Source organism: Ceratotherium simum, chromosome 20, assembly GCF_057802395.1.
Source record: "Ceratotherium simum simum isolate JZ-2026a chromosome 20, ASM5780239v1, whole genome shotgun sequence".
NCBI classification, from domain to species: domain Eukaryota; kingdom Metazoa; phylum Chordata; class Mammalia; order Perissodactyla; family Rhinocerotidae; genus Ceratotherium; species Ceratotherium simum.
Window position 1 is genome coordinate 40,129,118 of NC_141919.1, and position 22,839 is coordinate 40,151,956.

Consider the following 22,839-nt stretch of genomic DNA (forward strand, 5'->3'; position numbering starts at 1 on the left):
AATCTATTTTGAGTTAATTTTTGTGTGTGGTGTGAGGAAGGAGTCCAAATTCATTCTTTTGCATGTTGTATATCCAGTTGTTGAAATCCAGCACCATTTTTAAAAGAGACTCTTCTTTCCCCATTGTATTTTCCTGAGATATTTGTCAAAAATCTATTGAATGTAAATGTAAGGATTTATTTCTGGACTCTGACTTCTATTTCATTGATCTATATTTCTGTCCTTATGCCAGTACCACACTTTTTTGATTACCATAGCCTTGTAGTACATTTTGAAATTGAGAAGCTTGAGTCCTCAAACTTTGTTCTTCTTTTTTAAGACTGTTGTGGCTATTCGGGGTTCCTTGCTTTTCCATATGAAGTTTAGGATCAGCTCCTCAATTTAGGCAAAGAAGCCAGCTAGGATTTGGATAGGGATTGTGTTGAATCTGTAGATCTATTTGGGAAATATTACCATTTTAACAATATTAAGTCTTCTCATCCACAAATGAATTGCTCTTCTCATTTTATTGTGTTATGCATAGGGATTGAAATGGTGCCTGGAGGGAAATTTTTGTCCATTAACCTCCCTTACACTACAACTGATTTTAATTATTTCATATTAGAATAACATAATTGAATATTTCACCATGTGGAGTTATTTTATTGTCTATATATCATGAGTGTTAGCTGCTCATTGGAACTGTAAACTTCTTTGGGGCAGGATATATCTTAACTACTTTTGTATTGCTGAAAGGTAACGTCATAGTTGTTTAAGAAAAACATTTTTTGATTGGTGTTTGGCAGCTAATTATAAAAGAGAATATTAGTGGTACTATGAAATTACCATTAACAACAAATGGTTAGCTGACATTTTTTTAGTCTTCTAATTTGTATGTAGTCATATTATTCCTTTGAAGAAAAATGAAATAATGATTGCTTTATAGAATGATTTCTTATGAGGCATAATTAATATGTTCTTTAAATTCATTTTAGGTACCAAATCTGATTCCAGTTTTGATGTTCAAATTGGGAAGACCACTGGAACCTGTATTATATAATGATATCTTGTATACTTTACCTACACTTGGTGTTCACAAGGTTCGTATATTAACCAATTTACTTGAGGGCAAAAAGAAAGTGAGGCATGAATAACACATTGAATTTTGTTTGGTATTATATGAAATTTTGAGCACTTAATTTTGCCATGATCACTACTTCCTTGTTGTGCTAAAAGTATTTATTACAATATTTAAGAATTAATACTTTTAAATCATTAAATAGCCAAGTTTCCCATTGCCTACTGTCTGAGATTAGGTCTTTATGTCGCCAGGATTGCTAGCTAGCCCCTCCCAAAGCTTTCTCCAATCTCTGAGAAGACGGGTAATACTGTAGTAAGCTTTACTTCAGTCTTTATTTTATAATAAGGGATTTTAAAATTCTTTGGTAACCTTGAGATTATCTAAATTTACATTTATGAAGCCAAAATTTCTTCAATATTTTCTAGGTGTGCATTGGACAAATTCTGCGAGTAATCCAACTTCTTGGAACCACTCCACAATTAAAAGCTATCACTTTACGCTTGTTGACATCTTTGTGGGAAAAGCAGGTAAACTCAGATATACACTTGTGTGAGTATTAAACATGTTCCTTTCACTGAAGGAAACTAATTTTGTCATTATGTGTGACAGTGCTTTGATAGAGTTGTATTAGTAAGTGGCATCAATGATTGCATGGAGAAGTTTTGATTAAGGGTGATGCTTTTGATCTGTATTACAGCCTGTTGTGATCGACTGTCAGAAATTGAGAATAGAAAATAAACTTATTTTCTTAAGTCTGAAATTTATTTTTCCATTTATGTGGGAAAAGTAATAGAAATATGATTATAAGTGATTAGAGCCTTTGTAATTTGGGTGAGATTTAGCGTCTTTTTTCTTGTTTTATGGAATGAACAGTACATGGGTCTGTAAGAAAATCCCTAGCAATCACCACAGCATTCTTCTCTGCTGATTGGAAGAAGTACATTGTAATTTGCAATGCAAATGTGAGCTGTGGAGGTTAAAATGCTGCATAAAAGGAGATAATGATTATTCAACTCAAGTTGGGAAATTCCTTTTTTTGTGAAATTGCCCTCTTAGGATCGTGTCTATCCTGAACTGCAGCGTTTCATGGCCATGTCCGATGTGCCCTCTCTGTCTGTGGGCAAGGAAGTCCAGTGGGAGAAACTGATCGCTAAAGCAGCATCGATCAGAGATATATGTAAGCAGAGGTAAGATGTGCTTAACCCTTGGGAATGTATATCGTGATATATTATTTTGCATTTAATTTTTTTATTGTAAGCAAGAAGCAAGGAAACGTAGGCAGAAGATATTTGAGTAAGAATAAATTAATCTTCAAGTTTTTGATTGTAAGACTTAGTAACATTGGACAATAACTTTGAGAAGCAAGCATGTCTTTTCACTTCATGTCTAGTCTTATTTCTAGGTTTATAGGATATTTATATCCTTTTCTGGATAATAATTTAATATTTTAATAAAATACATGATGTTGTGCTTTCTATTTTTCTGTATATAAATCCCTGAAACCTAAGCAGTGGCTGTAATCAAACTGTTCTTTCTTACATTTTCCCTGTTATGCCTGATTTTTATGAGAAGTTTTAATAGGGAAGGCCTTATTTGTGACTCATTGCATGGAATTAATTATTAGGAAAGACATGATCTTGAGTTCCCAGGTATGTTCTAGGGTTTAGGAAGACGTGAAGATATTAGGGACATGATTCTTCTGTTCTAGATTATGGATTAGTAAATAGGCAGGAGGTGACAAGGCTTAGTGTTAACTAAGCTAAGCTCCACCTTGCCAGATTTTTTTTTTTCTTTAAAAGGGTAAGGTAGGGGCCTGGCCCGGTGGCATAGTGGTTAAGTTCACGTGCTCCACTTTGGTGGCCCAGGGTTCACAGGTTTGGATCCTGGGGGCGGACCTACATACTGCTTATCAAGCCATCCTGTGCTCCTTCTATAAAGTAGAGGAAGGTGGGCATGGATGTTAGCCCAGAGCCAATCTTCCTTCGTAAAAAGAGGAGAATTGGCAACAGACGTTAGCTCAGGGCTAATCTTCCTCACACACACACACAAAAAGGGTAAGGTAAAAATATTTAGGGAGGAAATAGATTCGAAATGAGTTGTAATCCTGCAGTTTCATGTGTTGTTCGAGCCACTGCACTGTAGAATTCTTGGGAGCATCATTCTTACCTCGGTCAATGACGACACTGAATAGTACTTCCTGTAGCTGTACAATGAATGGCTTTGGCCCTGGTGCTAAAATGTGGATGTTTTCTGTTTCAAGTAAAATCTTGGATCAGAATGTATCTAAGGCTCAGCAGTTCTGCCTCTTTTCTAAGCTTCAACCTTTTGGCAACACAAACATGACCTCAGTCTAAAAGTTATACATCTGTAACCCAAGATCTGAGAGTTTAGATTCTCTTGCGGTATTGGCACGGAAAAAATTTTAGAGATGAAAGGTTATTAGTTGACATTTCAATTTTACATACTTAAAGCTGAGACTCAGGAGAGGTTAACTCTCAGACCAGATCAGAGTCTGTTGATAACTTATTCAGTGCTCCTTTCAGTTACCACCTCAAGATCTGTCGAATTTTTCTAGTTTTGGAAAATGATTTCTGTTTGCCAGACAGTGAAACAATAGAATCCCCCCACGCAATTTTGTCAGTTTATATTTTGTTAATTACAGAAAGTATTATGTCACTGCAGGGTTACAAGGAATACAGGGGATGGACCTGAGCATTTCTTTATGACGTTAAAAGCATTCTGGGGATAGCACAATATATGTGGAATAAAGAGGAGAGGGGGCGGGGGATGAATGAGTGAGTCCAGCGTGATGCCTGGCATGAAATAGGGGCTTAGTCAGTTATAATTCACATTATTATTTTTATCATCATTGGCATCATAATTGTGATAGGTGTAACCACCTTAGTTAGTATCACTACTGTAATGAATCATCTTCAGATCTCAAATCCCTGCTTTTGGAGTCAGTGTCTGATACCAGAGCAACTACCAGACAAGAATAGCTCTATCTTTAGTGATAATCTCAGTAAGATAAGTCAGTTCTTTTCACCCTTTTTATAGACTTGAATTTTCGTCAATTCAGACAGTAGGATTTACGATTTAGGGAGAACAAAATTTGTTAACAAGTGTTTCTTTTTTGGATACTATTTCTATATCATAAATGAGCCTTAAGACATCCCATGCACATGGATTAGAAGAATAAACGTAGTTAAAATGTCTATATTACCTAAAGCAATCTACAGAGTCAATGCAATCCCAATCAGAATCTCAATGACATTCTTCATGGAAATAGAAAAAAGAGTACTAAAATTTGTATGGGGCAACAAAAGATCCCGAATAGCTAAAGCAATCCTAAGAAAAAAGAACAAAGCTGGAGGCATCACAATCCCTGACTTCAAAACATACTACAAAGCAATAGTAATCAAAACAGCATGGTACTAGTACAAAAACAGACACACAGATCAATGCAACAGAATTGAAAGCCCAGAAATAAAACCATACATATATGGACAGCTGATTTTCAAAGAGCTAAGGAGCTAAGAACATACAATGGAGAAAGGAAAGTCTCTTCAATAAATGGTGTTGGGAAAACTGGACAGCCACATGCAAAAGAATGAAAGTGGACCATGTGCTATCGCCATTCACAAAAATTAACTCAAAATGGATCAAAGACCTGAAGGTGAGACCTGAAACTATAAAATTCATAGAAGAAAGTATAGGCAACACACTATATGACATTGGTCATAAAGGAATCTTTTCGGATGCCAGGGCTACTCAGACTAGGGAAACTAAAGAAAAAATAAGCAAGTGGGACTTGATCAGATTAAAGAGCTTCTACAAGAGAAATGAAACCAGAATCAAAATGAACAGACAACCCACCAGCTGGGAGAGAATATTTGCAAAACATATATCTGACAAGGGGTTGATCTCCATAATATACAAAGAACTCACACAACTGAACAACAAAAAAACACACAACCTGATCAAAAAATGGGCAGAGGAAATGAACAGACACTTCTCCAAAGAAGATATACAGATGGCCAATAGGCACATGAAAAGATGTTCATCACTAATCATGAGGGAAATGCAAATCAAAACAACACTAAGATAGCACCTCATGCCCGTTAGAATGGCTATAATCACCAAGACAAAAAACAACAAATGTTGGAGAGGATGTGAAGAAATGGGAACCCTCATACACAGCTGGTGGAAATGCAAACTGGTGCAGCCTCTATGGAAAATGGTATGGAGATTCCTCAAAAAATTAAAAATAGAAATACCCTATGATCCAGCTATCCCACTACTGGGAATCTATCCAACGAACCTGAAATAAACAATCCAAAGAGGCTTATGCACCCCTATGCTCATTGCAGCATTATTGACTGTAGCCAAGAAGTGGAAGCAACCTAAGTGTCCCTCGACTGATGATTGGATCAAGAAAATGTGGTATATATATACAATGGAATACTACTCAGCCATAAGAAAAGACAAAATCATCCCATTTGCAACAACATGGATGGACCTGGAGGGTATTACATTAAGTGAAATAAGCCAGAAAGAGGAAGAGAAACACCGCATGATTTCGCTCATATGTGGAATATAAACAACCAACACATGGACAGAGAAAACTGTATTGTGGTTACCAGGGGCAATGGGGGTAGGGGGTGGGCCCAAGGGGTGAAGGGAGACGTGTATATGGTGATGGACCAACAAAAATGGACAACCCAAAATTTCACAGTGTTATAAACTATTAAAACATCAATAAAAAAAAATGAGCCTTAAGTTATAGCAGAAATGATGATGATGCAAATCTTTGAAGAAAAACATACGATGTTAGTATTTGAGGGTCAACATTTAGTTGGCACAAGGGTAAAGAACAGCATCAATGCTTTTTATTTTCCCCCCTGAGGAAGATTCACTCTGAGCTAACATCTGTGCCAATCTTCCTCTTGTTGTTGTTGTTGTTCTTGTTGTTGTTGTTTTGGTGAGGAAAATTCACCCTGAGCTAACATCCATTGGCAATCTTCCTCTTTTTTTGCTTGAGGAAGATTAGCCCTGAGCTAACATCTGGGCCATTCTTCCTTCATTTTGTATATGGGATGCCTCCACAGCAGGACTGATGAGTGGAGTAGGTCCGTGCCCCGGATCTGAACCTGTGAACCTGGGCCACCAAAGCAGAGCACGCTGAACTTTAACCACTTGGCCATGGGGCTGGCCCCCAGTCTTCTTTGTTTTGTGTGTGGGCCGCCGCCACAGCATGGCTGCTGAAAGATGAGTGGTGTAGGTCTGCACCTGGAAACTGAACCCAGGCTGCCGAAGCAGAGCATGCCACACTTAACCACTAGGCTACCGGGGCTGGCCTGAGAAAAGCATTAATGCTTTTTGTTCAGGCCAAAGACCTGGGAGTGGTAATATAGCTCTTTGGCTTTCATCCTGTTTCTAAACCATCATTTCTTGTAGGCCATATCAGCATGGCGCAGATATGTTGGCTGCCATTTCCCAGGTATTGAATGAATGCACCAAGCCTGATCAAGCTACTCCAGCTGCCTTGGTGTTGCAAGGTCTTCATGCACTCTGCCAAGCCGAGGTAGGCCTTTTAAAATTGTTTTGGATAATTTTGAAGGAAATATTTTATAAGGCATAGTAGTTACATGGATATAAGATTAGCTTCAAGTAACTGAAAGTTACTTGAATATTCATTCCCAGAGATTTTTGTTTGGAAGAATGAAGCAAGATCTCCTACTTTACAAATTCTTTCTGGAGGGAAGTCTTGAAACATCTGGTCATGTATACATTCTCTCGAGGCTAAAGAAAACCTAGACTTTAGGTTTTTCCTCGTGTTTATTTATTTTTATTAATATAAAAGGGAAAGTTATGCTTATAGGAGAACTCTTGAGTATATTTGCTTCTTAGTTTTGTGATTAGAGAGCCTTAGAAGCAGAGGAGGTAAGGAAATTGGCATGGGCCAGTGGCAGTTTTATAACCAGCAAAAATTATTGTTGGCTTGAAGATTGGCAAAGGATCCTTTCTTTCCTAGTGATCAGATTGAATAGGAGTGATCGATGTTAGAACTGAGCCTCTAAATCATTTTCTGAACTTTAAATTGCTCTCAAAATTACAACACAGCAGAGAGAATCTTGACTGTTTTGGAAGAAATGTGGTAATAACATCAAAGATCATTCATCAACCTAACCAAGGTTGTTGACATAGTGAACATACCTATACAATTGTAGTTGTTTAGTGAATCAGAGACTAAGTAGAATTCTCTTAGTCTATGGTAATCGTGGTTGATGTGATGATATGTATATAATGATATAATAATACAAGCAATGACTGTGTGGAGTGTTCATATGCTTATGTCCCTGTGCCAAGCACTTGTCATTTATGTTCCTCTGTAACTGCAGTATAGGGATTCTAACACCATTTTATAGGTGAGGAAAATAGACTGCAGAAGGAGTTAGATATTGACTCAGGATCTTGGTGTGAGAATAAACTAATTTTTTTTTTTTTTTTGGTAAACACTATTTTAGCAGACGGTAAGCATCATCACTGTTCAGGAACCAGTGAGTGCCAGCAGTGCTTTCAGACCACGTGTGCAGTAGCTGGCGAAGTTGTCAGGGTTTCATGGCAGAGGACTGTTCCAGCAGGGGACCGTTCCAGCAGGGGACCATTAAAGCAGGGGAATACTACACATGACCAAGGACTTTTGCTTCTTATTGCTTCAGTTAGTCATCTGGAATTGGGAAGTGTCAGTTTAGTGATTATATTACTTTCACAATAAATAATGCTAAATCTTATTTTTAAATGAAGTTTTGACAGAAGCTTTGAGAGAAGAAAGAATTCTATACTTTCACCTCCAAAAAGTGACCACTGTTACCCTTTTGGAGCATTTCCTTTTTATTGTTTTTTCCAAACAGAAATCCACTCATTTGTGAAATTAACTTTTCCTCCTAACAAATAGTAATTTTGTCTTATTGTGTCTATAATTCCATTGTGTTCTCCACCCATCCTCTGCTGTTGCTATAAGGCTCTATTGTCTATACATGCTTATTAACTCATAAAAACACAGCCCTGTGTGTGGTGCTGATTTTTCTCATTCCGTTACTCTAAGATAGTATCATTAATTATAGTTAGTACTGCAATTAATGGATATGAAAAATGTTGCCTGATGTGGTAGAAAGCATCTTTGTTTTTAGGCGATTGTGCGAGTGTACTAGATATATACCAGTTATTAGCTGTGCGTCCTTTGATTAATTTACTTAACCTCTCTGAGCATCTATTTCTTCAAGCAAGGGTAAAATGAGATTACATACAAAAAAGACCTAGCATAATGTCTGCCCACTTAGGTGCTCTTAAAATGTTGAACTTGCTCCTGAAAAATTGTTACACAGTTGGATATAGTCAACGCCATCAAGGTTGTTCCAAGTAGTTTTTTTATCTTTTTCCTGAAACTCATATAATTATATGATAGTGACTTAATTTCTTCCTCCAAATGGTATCCTATTCTTTCACTGCTGAAGCTCTTGGGACTTCTTTCTATACTTAAAGGAGACCATTTGGGATTGTTGAATATTTAGCCCCAAATCTATTCCCCCAATCCAAACCACTACCCATAAAGATAATTTTGAGCCCACTATTATGCTGAATTACTGTCTGAATCCATTTGGGCTGCTATAACAAAAATAACATAAATTGGGTGGCTTATTAACAACACACATTTATTTCTCATGGTTCTGGAGTCTGGCGAGTCCAAGATCAAGTTGCTGGCATATTTGGTGTTTGGTGAGGGCCTACTTCCTGGTTCAGAGACAGACATCTTCCTCCTGGACTACTGTCTTCTCATTGTAACTTCACATAGCAGAAGGGGCTATAAAGAGACTCTCTGGAGTCTCTTTATAAGGGCACTAATCACAATCATGAAGGCTCTCCCCTCTTGACCTAATCACCTCTCAAAGACTCCATCTCCTAATACCATCAATTTGGGGATTAGGATTTCAACATATGAATTTTTGGAGGGGATACAAATGTTCAGCCTATAGCGACTATCTTGCTTCTCACATTCCATTGTCCTGTAGAGGAACTGAGGCATCCTGTCTAGGATTTTATTTAATAAAGCCTATGGCTTATTTTGATACCTTAATACTCCTTTCTTCACTTGGTTTCACTCCTCCCACCCTCTTTCTCTTTTAATGTTTTCAATCCAAATCTCATATATTTTATCAAAATTTACCTTTAAGAAACTTCAACTGAAATGTTGCAAATGAAATAAGAATTCAATATGTTGTCTTTAAATTCTTTAAGGTGCTATCCCCTTTGAGTCCTTTTCATAATTAGATGGGCATTAATAAATCAAAGCAATACCAGCAATCAGTTGACTTCATTTCATTATAACGAATATTTATTTCCTCATCCCTTATTTTTCACCTCTCTTTCTTGTCTAGAGGATAAACGCACTATTTTATTGACTCTTATGAGGGATGAGTAGTGTTATTTACCATGTTTTCCTTATCTACATTACAAATGTCCTGAGTTGTGGAATTTGTTGAAACTGACTGCATCACAGTTAATTTTGGCAATAAAAATATTCTCTTTTTTTATGTTTGGTAATGAATAGCTTTATGTTCATTTAAATAAGTAGAAATAATCTATTCCCCTTTGATGAGCCTTGATGGTAATAATATATCTTTCTGTTTAGTTTAAGCCTTCCCAAGCTTTTTGTGTGTGTGTTCATTGTTTGTGAAGCTGCTGCTGTTATGTCTTGTGATGTGTTAAAGTTGTAAAGTATACTCAATTCGGCAGCCCTTGCCAGGCCACATTTACTAATTTTAGGCTAATCCTTTGTTTTTTTGTTGGCATGCTATCCACAGAAGCCAGCATGCATTCTGTAAGGCCATTTATTCTGTCTTCTAATTGATATCATGTGTGAAGCATTGATGACTGCCAAGAGTTTCAAGATTGAAAATATTCAGCGTAGTTATAAATCTGTTTCCCAGCAGCATTTGGTAGTGATTTGTCTATCCATTGCTCTTTAGATCCTTGACTATCAAATATAGTTAAGAATATAGAAAGACAGCCTAAAACAATGAAATTTTAAAAATCAATATGGATAAGAGAGTAAATTGAATAACCCCATCTTTAAGAAAATACCGCAGTTGGAAAACTATTCGGAATTGGATTTTGCTGGGCTTTTCCATTTTTGCTGTTGTATAATAAGTAGAGCTCTTTTTCTTATGGTTGACAAATGGACTTTTCAGTTTTAAAAGTCACAATCATGAAATTAATTTGTCCTTGGTAGGGTCAGATTAAGCCTACAATTATTTATCATGATCTCCAGTGAGAGATTGAAAGAATGGATTCCTTCTAAATGCCAACTCTGTCAAGGTGAAGACTGTGTTTCCAGTATGGGTTTCTTCAGTGCCGCTTTACTAAACCAAAAATGGAGAGAGAAGTTCTAGGAATCTTGGTTGACTGTAGTCAACCGAGGCATTGTGGATTCGGAATTTTGGAATTGGAAAAGAAACTTATTCTTACCTTAACACTATCGGGGTATTGATTTGGGACTTCACAAATTTCTTTTTAGGCTAAACTGCTTTTTAAAAATTACAGCTAATATTTCTTGGGTACCTAGTGTGAATTTGGACATTTTGTGATATGGGGGTTCATTTTATACTGAAGAAACAGAGGCTCTGGCAATTTAAGTGACATTCCAAGGTCGCATGGTTCATAAATGAAAGAGAAGGAAAGTAGACCCAAGGCTCTATCCAAGTTTAATGCTCTTTTGTTACTCCGAGGCTTCCTTCCTTTAAAAAAATGGGCATTGAATGTAGTTTTCTTTATCTTCAAGCCAAGAGTTTATCATTTTCAAAGGAAAATTAATATTCTTCCATTATTTTTCCATTCAGCTCTCTCATCTCATTACTTTTTGCCCCATTCCACCCTAATTTGCCTTAATTTTCTCACTTCTTTTTCACTTAATACAAAGTTATGGCTCTGAGAAGCAATACAGTTATCCCTCAGTAGTATCCATGGGGCACTGGTTCTAGCCACCCCCCCCAAGCTCCCATCACCCCCACCTCCACCCCCGCCCCCACAGATAGCAAAATCCACAGATGCTCAAGTCTGTTATATAAAATGGCATAGTATTTGCACATCCTCCTGTATACTTTAAATCATCTCTAGATTACTTATAATACTTAATACAGTGTAAATGCTATGTGAATAGGTGTTGTACTGTATTGTTTAGGGAGTAATGACAAGAAAAGAAGTCTGTACGTGTTCAGTACAGACTCAATCATTGTAGGTGTTTCGATCTGTGGTTGGTTGAATCCCCAGATGCGGAACCTGTGGATACGGAGACTGTATTCTCTCTCTTCTAAAAAAAAGTTTTATTGAGATATAACTCACATACTATTCATTTCATCCATTTAATGTGTACAGTTTGATGGTTTTTAGTATATTTCCAGAGTTATGTGGCCATCACTACAATTTTAGAACATTTTCATCACCTCGTCCAAAACACTTGTACCTTTTAGCTGTCACCCCTCCAAACTCCCACGTCCGCCCTAGCCCTAGGCAACCACTAATCTACTTTCTGTCTCTGGATTTGTCTATTCTAGACATTTCATATAAATGGAGTCGTATAATATATTGTCTTTTGTGACTGGCTTCTTTGACGTAACATTTTTTCAGAGTTCGTCAGTGTTGTAGCATGTATCAATACTTTATTTCTTTTTATGGTCAAATGATATTCTGTATGGCTTTCCTACATTTTACCTACTCATCAGTTGATGGACGTTTGGGTTTTTTCCACTTTTGGGGTATTAGGAATAATGCTACTATGAACATTTGTGTATAGGTTTTTGCATGGACATATGTTTTCATTTTTGAGAGATATACACTTAGGAATGGAATTGCTGGGTCGTATGGTTACTCTGGTGTTTAACCATTTAAGAAACTGCTAGAACTGTTTTCCAAAGTGGCTGTGCCATTTACCTTTCCACCAGCAGTGTATGAAGGTTCTAATTTCTCCTCATCCTCAGCAACACTTCTTATTACCTGCTTTTTTTTTTAACTGTAGCCATCCTATTGAGTGTGAAGTGGTATCTCATAAGGCTCTGATTTTCATTTCCCTGATGACTAATGATATTGAGCATCTTTTCCTGTGTTTATTGGCCACATATATCTTTTTGGAGAAATGCCTATTCAAATCCTTTGAGAGTAGTCTCTTCTTCATTGCTTTTAACTTCCCTTGTCAGCCAAGTTACATTTTGTTCCTATAGGAATGGTTAGTAAAACGATTTTGTTCTCATACTTCTAAGTAAAAGATACTAGGAAATCATGAGCTTTTTTATGGGCCTTTTACTACAAAGAGAGCTTATCAAACCATATGAAATATCAGATGAAGACACGTATGTTCCACTTTGCTACTTTGTCTACATATACCATTTTTTAAATGAAATTAGCAGAATGCTTTCAGCTGGAAAACTATTAAAGATGCTTTAATAATAGTAGTAGTAAGCATCTGTTGATTTACTGAATGCTTTCTATATAGTAAGCGCTATATTCTACAATCATTATATTTATTATCTCATTTAGTCTGACTACTAATAGCACTCTATGTGATAGGTACTATTCTGGGAGGCTGAGAGAAGTTAAATAATTGCCCAAGGTCATATAGCTCAAATGTGGTAGAGTCAGAATTGAAACTCGTGTCTGTCTGAATTCAAAGTCCATGTCTTAATCACTATCTTTTTTAAAAAAATACAGCTTTATCGAGATATAATTCATATACTATCACTATCTATTTTTGCTAGTCATGTTTGTGTTCAGTTGACCTTGTCATGGTGTGACATTATTGGAATCTTTTTGTGAGCGTGATATTTGGGCTCTTTTCCCATACTTTTCCATTTCCTTTGTGGTAGGTTAATGTATAAGATTTTACGTTATTTAGGCTTTGCGTAAATATCCTAATGAAAAAGATGTTTTGAGCTAAAATAGATTAATTTTCAGTGTTTTTACTGATTATATATTAGTTTTTATATTTTAAAAATGTGTTGAAATGTTTTTACCCCACTTTTAAAGACATTTGGTTTTTATAGCATCACATTTACTTTGGATAATGAAAAAAAAAAAGTATCCCTTGTCAACTTCTCACAAAAGCATTTTCATTTTTCCATATCCCTTTCCATTGTATTTTCTTTACACGTATGTATTTTACAGTTTCCATCTTCTCTATTTACTTTGCATTTTGCTAGAAAGATTATTGATGTTGCTACATATTTTAATATATATTAACATTAATTAATATTAATATTTTAATTTTAATTACTTTCCATAGAGTGAAAGTATCCTAAGTAATCAATTCATTTTTGATTGGATTTTTAAGTTGCTTCCCATTTTTCTTTCTTTATAATTAATAGTCTAAGAAATAATTATATATGTGAAGTTTTTCCTTTCTTTTGGATTATTATTTTAGGCTAAATATTTTAGAGTTTTAAGGATATTTTTATGATCTTATTAAATAGTTAGCTTTTTTTTTTAGTAACTTTCCGTGTTTACCTGAGCGTGAGAGAAAGGTGGACTGTAGCAATTTGTACCCAAGTTTCTGGCAGTACTATTTGTTACTAGTGAGAACAGTTCAATTGTGTCACCACTTCATTGGGTCAAGGGTAGCATTTCTTCTTGTTATGATCATTCTGCTTGTTACCAGCAGCCCGTAGTCCCCTATGTCCAAAGATTACAAAGTGTCATGAAAGAAAGGAAAGGTCTAAATTGAATGTTGTTGCCTCACAGTGAATTTGCCCCATGTAGGTTTAGCTTTTGGGCTTTGGAGAATTATTAATAAAAAGGGAGGGGGAGTGATTTAATTCATTATAGACTTTTTTAAAAAAAATTTTATTTATTTATTTTTCCCCCAAAGCCCCAGCAGATAGTTGTATGTCATAGCTGCACATCCTTCTAGTTGCTGTATGTGGGATGCGGCCTCAGCATGGCTGGACAAGTGGTGCATTGGTGCGCGCCCGGGGTCCGAACCCGGGCCGCCAGCAGCGGAGCTCACGCACTTAACCGCTAAGCCACAGGGCCGGCCCTTATTGTAGACTTTTAAGTAGAAGTTGTAAAAAGTTAAATATATTTTTTATTTGCTTTATTTTTATATCATTTGTGTTTCTTATTATGAGTGCTTTTGAAATTTTCATCTTGTTGACTAGAGATCATATTTAAATCCATACTTCACCTTTTTTTTTGCTTTTATTTTACATGTTTTTTTATGTTGTCATTGTTTTGCTTTCCAGATTTATGTGTTGTAAGTGTAAAAGGGATCCTGTTTATCTCATAATCTCATAAAATTTGTTGCCTGTTCCAGAAGATGTCCAAGTAGAAGGGTTGGCAGCCTTCCAGAAGTGTTCAGCCAAGTTGTCGTTTATTCATCCTTTGATGAGTAGAGGTGGTGAGGAGAACGAGGGAAGAGGAGGTGATGCAGCTTCCACCTCAACCACTGTGTCCACTGTAACAGCAAACATAGGCAAGGATTCCCTAGGCAGAAAACAAAAAAGGTTAACCTTAAAATAAAAGTATTCAAAACTTAAGCCAGGCTGTGCAAGACTCTCTGGATATAAAGATTTATGAGACATTTCAGCCTTCTAGGAGCTCACAGTCTAGTAGGGGAGAACATTAAGTATACTAAATGTATTTGAAATTCAGAAATAATAGAGAGGAGAGAGAGAAAACATCAAAGGAATTCTGCTCTAAACCTCAAACAGCAACTTCGGGTGGCAGACGGAAAGAATATTTGGGACTAGAAGATAGAGGCTCTATGGCTCACTTATACCTTTCATTCTTCTTGTTTATATGTAAACAGCTGTATTGAGATATAATGCACCTACTATACAGTTCAGCCATTTACAGTGTACAATTCAATGGCTTTTTGAATAATAACAGAGTTGTGCATCCATCACCACAGTCAATTTTAGAACATTTTCATTACCCCAAAAGGAAACCCCCCACCCTCCATACACGCCAGCCCTAGGGAACCACTGATCACTTTTCTCTCTGAATAGATTTACCTATCCAGGACATTTCATACAAATGAAGTCATATAATACGTGGTCTTTTTGTGACTGGCTTTTCACTTAGTGTAATGTTTTCAAGGTTCATCTATGTTGTAGCATGTATCAGTACATTCCCTTTTTTTTTTTTCCTGAGGAAGATTAGCCCTGAGCTTACATCTGTTGCCAATCTTCCTCTTTTTTTGCTTGAGGAAGATTAGCCCTGAGCTAACATCTGTGCCAGTCTTCCTCTATTTTATATGTGGGTCACTGCCACAGCATGGCTGACAAGTGGTGTAGGTCCGCATCCGGGATCCGAGCCCATGAACCCAGGCCACCAAAGCAGAGCGCACCAGACTTAACCACTAAGCCACTGTGCTGGCCCCAATGCATTCCTTTTTATGGCTAAGTAGTATTGCATTGTGTGGCCATACCACGTTTCATTTATCCATTCCTCAGTTGATGGACATTTGGGTAGTTTCCACCTTTTGGCTGTTATGAATATTGCTGCTGTGAACATTCATGTACAAGTTTTTGTGTGGACATATGTTTCATTTTTCTTGGGTTTCTATGTAAGAGTGGAATTGCTGGATCATATAACTTTATGTTTAACCATTTGAGGAACTGCTAGACTACTTTCCAAAGCAGTTGTACTTACTGTTTTACATCACAACAACATACATCTTTCTTCTGCTCTCCTTAAATAACATGGGTAGTCATAGGTAGGCATTGCCGCTGAAGCATTATTAGCTGTTGTTAACTTTCATTCTTACTCAAAACTAAAATGTACATGATGTGGATAGTCATTTAAGAATAAGAATAGAGGGCCAGCCCCGAGGTTTAGAGGTTAAGTGCGTGCGCTCCGCTGCTGGCGGCCCGGGGTTCGGACCCCGGGCGCGCACCGACGCACCGCTTCTCCGGCCATGCTGGGGCCGCGTCCCACATACAGCAACTAGAAGGATGTGCAGCTATGACAGACAACTATCTACTGGGGCTTTGGGGGAAGAAAAATAAATAAATAAAATTATAAAAAAAAAAAAAGAATAAGAATAGAATAACATATATTCTGTCACATAGGAGAGTTGCTAGGAAAGAGGGAAGGGTTGCTGCCCTGGCCAATTGTTACTTTCTTTTTTTTTTTTTTTTTTTTTAAAGATTTTATTTATTCATTTTTTTCCCCCCAAAGCCCCAGTAGATAGTTGTATGTCATAGGTTCGCATCCTTCTAGTTGCTGTACGTGGGACTCAGCCTCGGGTTGGACGGAGAAGTGGTGCCTTGGGGCGTGCCCGGGATCCGAACCCGGGCCGCCAGCATCAGAGCGCGCGCACTCAACCGCTAAGCCATGGAGCCGGCCCAATTGTTTCTTTCTAACTTTCTCTGAGGCGTTGTTGCCTTGTCGCTCAAAATGATTTTGTCATCTGTCTTTGGTAGAGTGCCAGCCCTTGTCTTAATAGGTGTCATCTTTGATCAGTAATCAATAACAATCCTGAATGGTGTCATATTTGTTATACTGTGGATGTTTGTCCTCATAAAAACCACTAACATTTATATAAATCAAAGTTTGAAAACTTATGGCCTATTTTGTTTATTACAGGATTACTATTTTAAATTAATTCTAGTATTAATTGAAAATAAAAATATGGATATCTACCCTGAGTTGATAAGACAGGAAGATCTTGCAGTACCTGGCCTGCTTCTCCACATGGCAGTGACCACTCGGTGCTAGGTGGCAGTGGCAGCTTCCGTTAGATAAGTGCCTTCTCTAATTTGCTGCAGTTCTCTTGGCTTCTAGATTTACATTATCGGCCTGACCCAGGTAATGCTTGCAAGTGTGTCCTTTATTTTAGTGTCACAAGTAATTTTACATAAGCAATCTCAATCTGTCTTCATAACAACTCTCCCTTCATCTTTCTAAACCACTCTTCAAAAAAGATGTTATATGATTGACTAGTAAACACATGAAAAAATATCAACATTGTTGGTCATTGAAAACGTATACACCGCTGGCATGACTAAAATTAAAAAGACTGACAATACCAAATATTGGAGAAAGTATGAAGTCATTGGATATCTCATACATTGTCAGGTATATAAATGATACAACTGCTGTGGAAAAGTATTTGACAGTTTCTTATAAAGTTGAACATAAACCTACCTTATGATGTAATATTTCCATTTCTAGATATTTACCCAAATAAATGAAAACATATCCACAAAAAGACTTGTACAAGAAAGTTCATTTCAGCTTTTTTAATGACAGCCTATTTGGAAACTACCTAAATGTCCATCAGCTCATCAATGGGTGAACAAATTGTGGTGTATTTGTATGGTGGAATGCTAGTCAGCAATAAAAAGGAATGGATCACTGCTACTTGCAACAACATGGAGAAATCTCAAAAAACATGTTCAGTGAAAGAAGCCAGTCAAAAAATTCTATACATTTCGTTTTTATGAAATTCAAGAATAGGCAAAATTAATCTATGGAGATATAAGTCAGAATAATGGTTGAGTTGGGGTGAGGAGGAAGAGGATGGATTAGAAAGGGACATGAGAAAATTTTCTGGACTGTGGTCTATATCTGCACTGTCCAGTACAGTAGCTGTTAGCCACATGTGGCTGTAAGCACTTGAAGTATGGCTAATTCGAATTGTGATGTGCTTGTAAGTATAAAATATACAGCGGATTGAAACCTTAGTATGAAAAAAAAAGTAAAATATTTCATTGATAGTATTTTAAAAATCAATTACCTATTGAAATAATATTTTAGATATATTCAGTTAAATAAAATATATTCAAATTAATTCCGTTTCCTTTTACTTTTATTAAGTGTGGTTACTAGAAAATTTAAAATTGCGTATGTGGCTCACCTTATATTTCCATGGTCTGTATCTTGATTGGGGTGGTGGTTACAACAGTGTATACATTTGTCAGAATTCATTGAACTATACAATCAAGATCTGTACTTTTTGTAGTATGTTATTATACTTTAATAAAACAAAACTGTAAAAGATGCATTTTTTTCATGCTAGTTACTATATTCGGCATTTGGCATCCATTATATCCTGTATTAAACTTTACAATAATCTTGTAATATAAATGATATTTGTTGATGAGTGTAGGAAGTGTACGTCACATCCAAATTGGCATAGAAGCGTGTGGTAACATGGAGATTTGAATGCTCTTTGGTTTAACTATAATTCTTGTGCTTTTCCCATTATCATGTTGCTTTACCAATTGTGATAAAAGTGTGAGTGTACTTTGGGGACAGTTGTAAGTTTTTCTCCTTCAGCCATTGATTTCTAACTAAGCCTGTGCTCTGAGTGGCAGTGAATGAGTCATAATATTTCTCAAAGGTAATTCTGTGACTGCGTAAGAATCTAGTAACATTGCTATTGATGTTTCAAGGAGGAAGATAACTGCCAGTCCAAACAAATTGCCCAAGGTGGGAGGAGAAACAGCATATGGTGTGTGCAGAAGTGAAAATCCATACATGGTACTAAAAAAGAGGGCTCATTCAATTTTAACATTTCCTCTCTTAAGTCTTGAGATGGGAATGTGAGGCAGTGCTAGCCCTCTGTTTCCTTAATCAGCTGTGAGTCTGTTGCAGCAGAAATTAATAGGCGTTGCAGGATCATGAAGAAAAGCTCTTTCATCTTGCCCAGCTCCAAGAGGGTGTTATATTCTCAAAGCGGAGTATTGTACCATTGAGCAATAGATAAGGAGGGGAGGGGCCTTTCCTGGGGATTCTTGACCGAGGGAAGAGTTCACTTCTGGCCATTTGTCACAGCAGTGATTTTCCTGGAAATGCCCTATGCCAAGGTTATGTTTTGGCTATTCTATCCTCTTTTATTGATTTATTTTCTGAAATCATGAGGGAAGGTAGTTGTCCCTGCCCTCTCCCATCGTCCCAACTCTTTGTCTAGCTGCTCCTTCAGAGCACCATGGGGTAGGAACAATTTTCAATGGGACTCAGCAGGTTTGGAAGGTTGTAGGGAGTGAGTGTGGTATAAAAATAGCCAATAGAAATCCTATATTTTGTTTAAGGATTTTTCAGTGTGATAAATATAATTAAATATGGAAATGTGATCCATTGTCCCACGGCAGGTTTTGTCAGCTGTGTACAGTAAGGATTCTGTCGCCTACTGTGGATTCAGTATTTATTGCACTCTGGAACCTCTTTTGTTGTTCTCATGTTTTGTTTGTGGGGACATTTAAAGGTAAATTGCCTGTGCAACCTTGCAGAGGAGTTGATTAAGTTTAATTTGCTATGCATTGGAGGAGGAATTTGCTGGTCTTTTTGAACCGAGTTCTACGTTATTTGTAGTTGGGGCATGTTTTTTTGATGCCTTCAGTTCTTCCTGGGCATGAAAACGCTTTTTGTACATGTGTTGAATCTGTTTCCATGCTGAGCTTTGTATGTGCTACACAATGACTCTCTGCAGTTGAAAGTTGTAGTTTGGCCTTATTTTCAACTTTAAAAGGACAGCAGGAACTTGCCTTTTATTAAACATTTGTGGATATTATAACATTTACTTGGTCACCCTGTAAGTAGATTTTCAAATATGGTTTTTCATTTTAGAAATAAAATTTTAGCTGACTGTAGTGTGTTCATATAATGGAATACTATTCACATGTAAGCCATGTGTAAAATGTGTGGAAAAATAAAAATATTGGGTTTTTTTCTTTAAATAGAAAAGAATTAAGCTTCCTACTGTTCTTCTTTAATTGGTTGTTTTTATTATTTTTAAAGAAAGCATTTGGAGATGGTGAGAAGTTGAGCACTATGTCAAAACCTATAAGAGGAAATTTTTAATTTGAGCTCTTGAAATTTTAGCATTTCCGGTTTTTGTTTTCATACTTCAGTCCTTTTTCCTCTGCTGTCTGCCCCTTACCATGCCCAGATTTGCTATGATCTTTTAAGACACTTTACTCTGAAAAATGTACAATCTCATCTTTTGAAGTTACAACATTTAGGAAGTTCCTCTTACCCCCCTGTACATTATTTTAATCCAATTTTCTGTTTATTTTGTGTTTAAAGAATTTTTATATAAAAAGTTTTCTCTCTTGAATTGGAATCATGGTTTCTGCGGATTACTGACTGATGTGAGTAGTCTGTGACCGAATGTGAACGCTGGTCAGGGTATCCAGCCGTGAGTTTCCGGCGCTCAGTCACAAACCCAGGGTATTCTTTAAAAGATCAAACGAGTGGGACACTGGGAGGGTTTTAATGATGCCAGTTAACATCAGAAGAGCTGGGCTTAGTGGTTGCAAATTGTGCTCATCTGAATAAATGCCACTGAGCTAGAAATAATGACATGACTAAAATGATGCTAATTGTGTGCCATTCTGCCATTCCAGTGAATAAAATATATTGATTTAAGCTTACACAAGGGGTGGGTTTTTCTTTGGGGGGTAAATGGGGACATGGGGTGTAGAGAGAGAATCACTGAAGGAGGGTAGTAGACTAAATGGCATTAATGGTTTGAAAGGCTTTATGGATTTTGAGATCTGATTGAAAGCATTGTTTTGATACTTTCCAAGAAATTAATAGGTCTATTTTTAAAAAGATTTTATTTTAGCATATACCCTTAACTGACCTAGAATTAAAATTGATCAAAAATGGCATTTTTATCTGTGGTGCTTAAACTCATCTCACTGCTATATAAATGTGTTGATGAGAACAGGAGTATCTCACCTTCTCTTCGCCTAGGATAAAATATCACTAAACGACTCATTTCTAGAAACACTAATGTTTCCAGATTAGACTTCACCTTGATTAGGTGACTAAAATCACATGTTGGTGAAAGGCAGTTAACTTGCTTAGGAAATATTTGGAATTAAGATAGCAAGAGTTTGTAAGTCTTTGCATAGGTACAGAATTACTCAGAATGCCTCTTTAACACGCATACAAATCCAGAAGTAGTATTTAAAAAAGATAATATATACATTTTGTTTTAAGGTTGGTTAGTTTTAAGTTTTAGAGACTTTGCATAATTGACAGAAAAGGATTTGTTAGAGTCTCTGGACTGTACTATTAGACATTTAGAATGTCATTCTAAAATCTTTTTCATGTTTTGAGTATACGTTACTTATCTTTAATGATTTAGATAACTTTATACCACATAGGCCTTGTTGTCTGGTTTTTGAGATTTATTAAAAGCTGGATTTGAATTCACAATAGATGGTGGAATGTATTACCCTGCATTCTAATTAAGCAATAATGAGTGGGATGTTGTCAGGGGTACCATTCTTTTTGCTTTAGATCCATGGCACTTTGCCTCTACTTATGTTAGTGGTCATTTGAGCAATTTATTTGTTCAACCAATTGACAGGGTCACATGACTTTGCTCTAAAATGATTAAAATACAGGTCCAACAAAAGAATGCCATTGATCTTGTTTCATTATGTTGCACTTATAACTTCAGTTGGAGTGTATTTTTTTCTCTTTCACTTGTTTGGCTCAGCTACTCGATCCAAGTTATGGACTTCACAGAAAAATGGATGATGATTTCTAATGTGTAGAGTAGGGTCTTCAAAAGTTTGTGGATACCTTGGGTTACTGAATCAGAATCTCTAGAAATGAAACCTAGGCTCTCTATTTTTAATGAGTTCCTTAGTGACTTTGATGTGCAGTAAAGTTGGCACCATTGTCAAGAGCAACAGTTTCCAGAGTGGTTTATGTGTAAGCCCACCAATGAGGTATGGGAAGAAAATATTAGAATATTTTTTATTTATCTTTTATCTTAAAAAGAGAGAGAAATTAAGATTTACTAGTATTTAATATATGGATTGATGGTTTCTTTATTCGCACTTCTGTCAGACGATCATGTGTCACCTCTAGTAGCCAGATATCCTAAAGGAGAAGTGTGAGTTCCACAATGAAGACTGGTTGTAGCATCTTCTCTCCTTTGTTAGAATATGGCAATCCATTGCTGTTTATGCATATCAGTTAAATGAATTTATAGGATATGTATACTCACACATACATACATACATATATACATAAACATATATATATTTATATTTACTTCCATCATTTTATTAGATGTGCTGCTTCCAAGTATGAATTGTTGAAAGGTTTAGCAGAAGCACTGTTAACCTTGACTTTATGTAATTTCTTCATTCCTTCGTGTTATGCCTAAGCACAACAACACACAGATTATTTGCTTTTTTTTGGACCATGTAATAGCTATGTTTTTCTGACAACAGTGCCTTTTCAAGAAACTAATGGCCCTATTGAGATGTAATTCACATATCACAAAGTTCACTTTTTTAAAGTGTACAATTCATTGATTTTTAGTATATTCACAAAGTTATGCATTGACCACCGCTATCAAATTCCAGAATGTTTTTAATCATTCCTGTGGGAGGCTGAATAATGGTGCCCAAAGATATCCAGGTCCTAATTTCTGGAACCTGTTACCCTGTATAATAAAAGACACTTTGCATGTGTGCTTAAATTAAGGATCTTGAGATGGGGAGATTATCCTGGATTATCTGGGTGGTACTTTAAATGTAATCGTAAGTGTTCCTATAAGGAGACAGAGGGAGATTTGACTATAGAAGAAAAAAAAGATGATGTGATGTGGGGAAAGCATCATGAGCCAAGGACTGCAGGCAGCTTCCAGAAACTAGAAAAGGCAAGGAAACATTCTCCTCTAGAGCCTCCACAAGGAATCTTGATGTTAGCTTCATGAGACTCATTTAGACTCTGGCCTCCAGAACTGTAAGAGAATA

General features: G+C 36.5%; 1 protein-coding gene across 2 annotated transcripts in view; it reads left to right on the plus strand.

The window, feature by feature from the left end:
- FOCAD (focadhesin) overlaps nt 1-22,839 on the plus strand; it is a 291,760-nt gene that overhangs the window by 131,942 nt on the left and 136,979 nt on the right. For both annotated transcript variants that reach the window (XM_014792384.2, XM_087444678.1), the window contains exons 12-15: nt 975-1,079; nt 1,486-1,587; nt 2,117-2,247; nt 6,518-6,644. In XM_014792384.2, the coding sequence (XP_014647870.1) occupies nt 975-1,079; nt 1,486-1,587; nt 2,117-2,247; nt 6,518-6,644 (465 nt within the window). The remainder of the gene's footprint in view (nt 1-974; nt 1,080-1,485; nt 1,588-2,116; nt 2,248-6,517; nt 6,645-22,839) is intronic.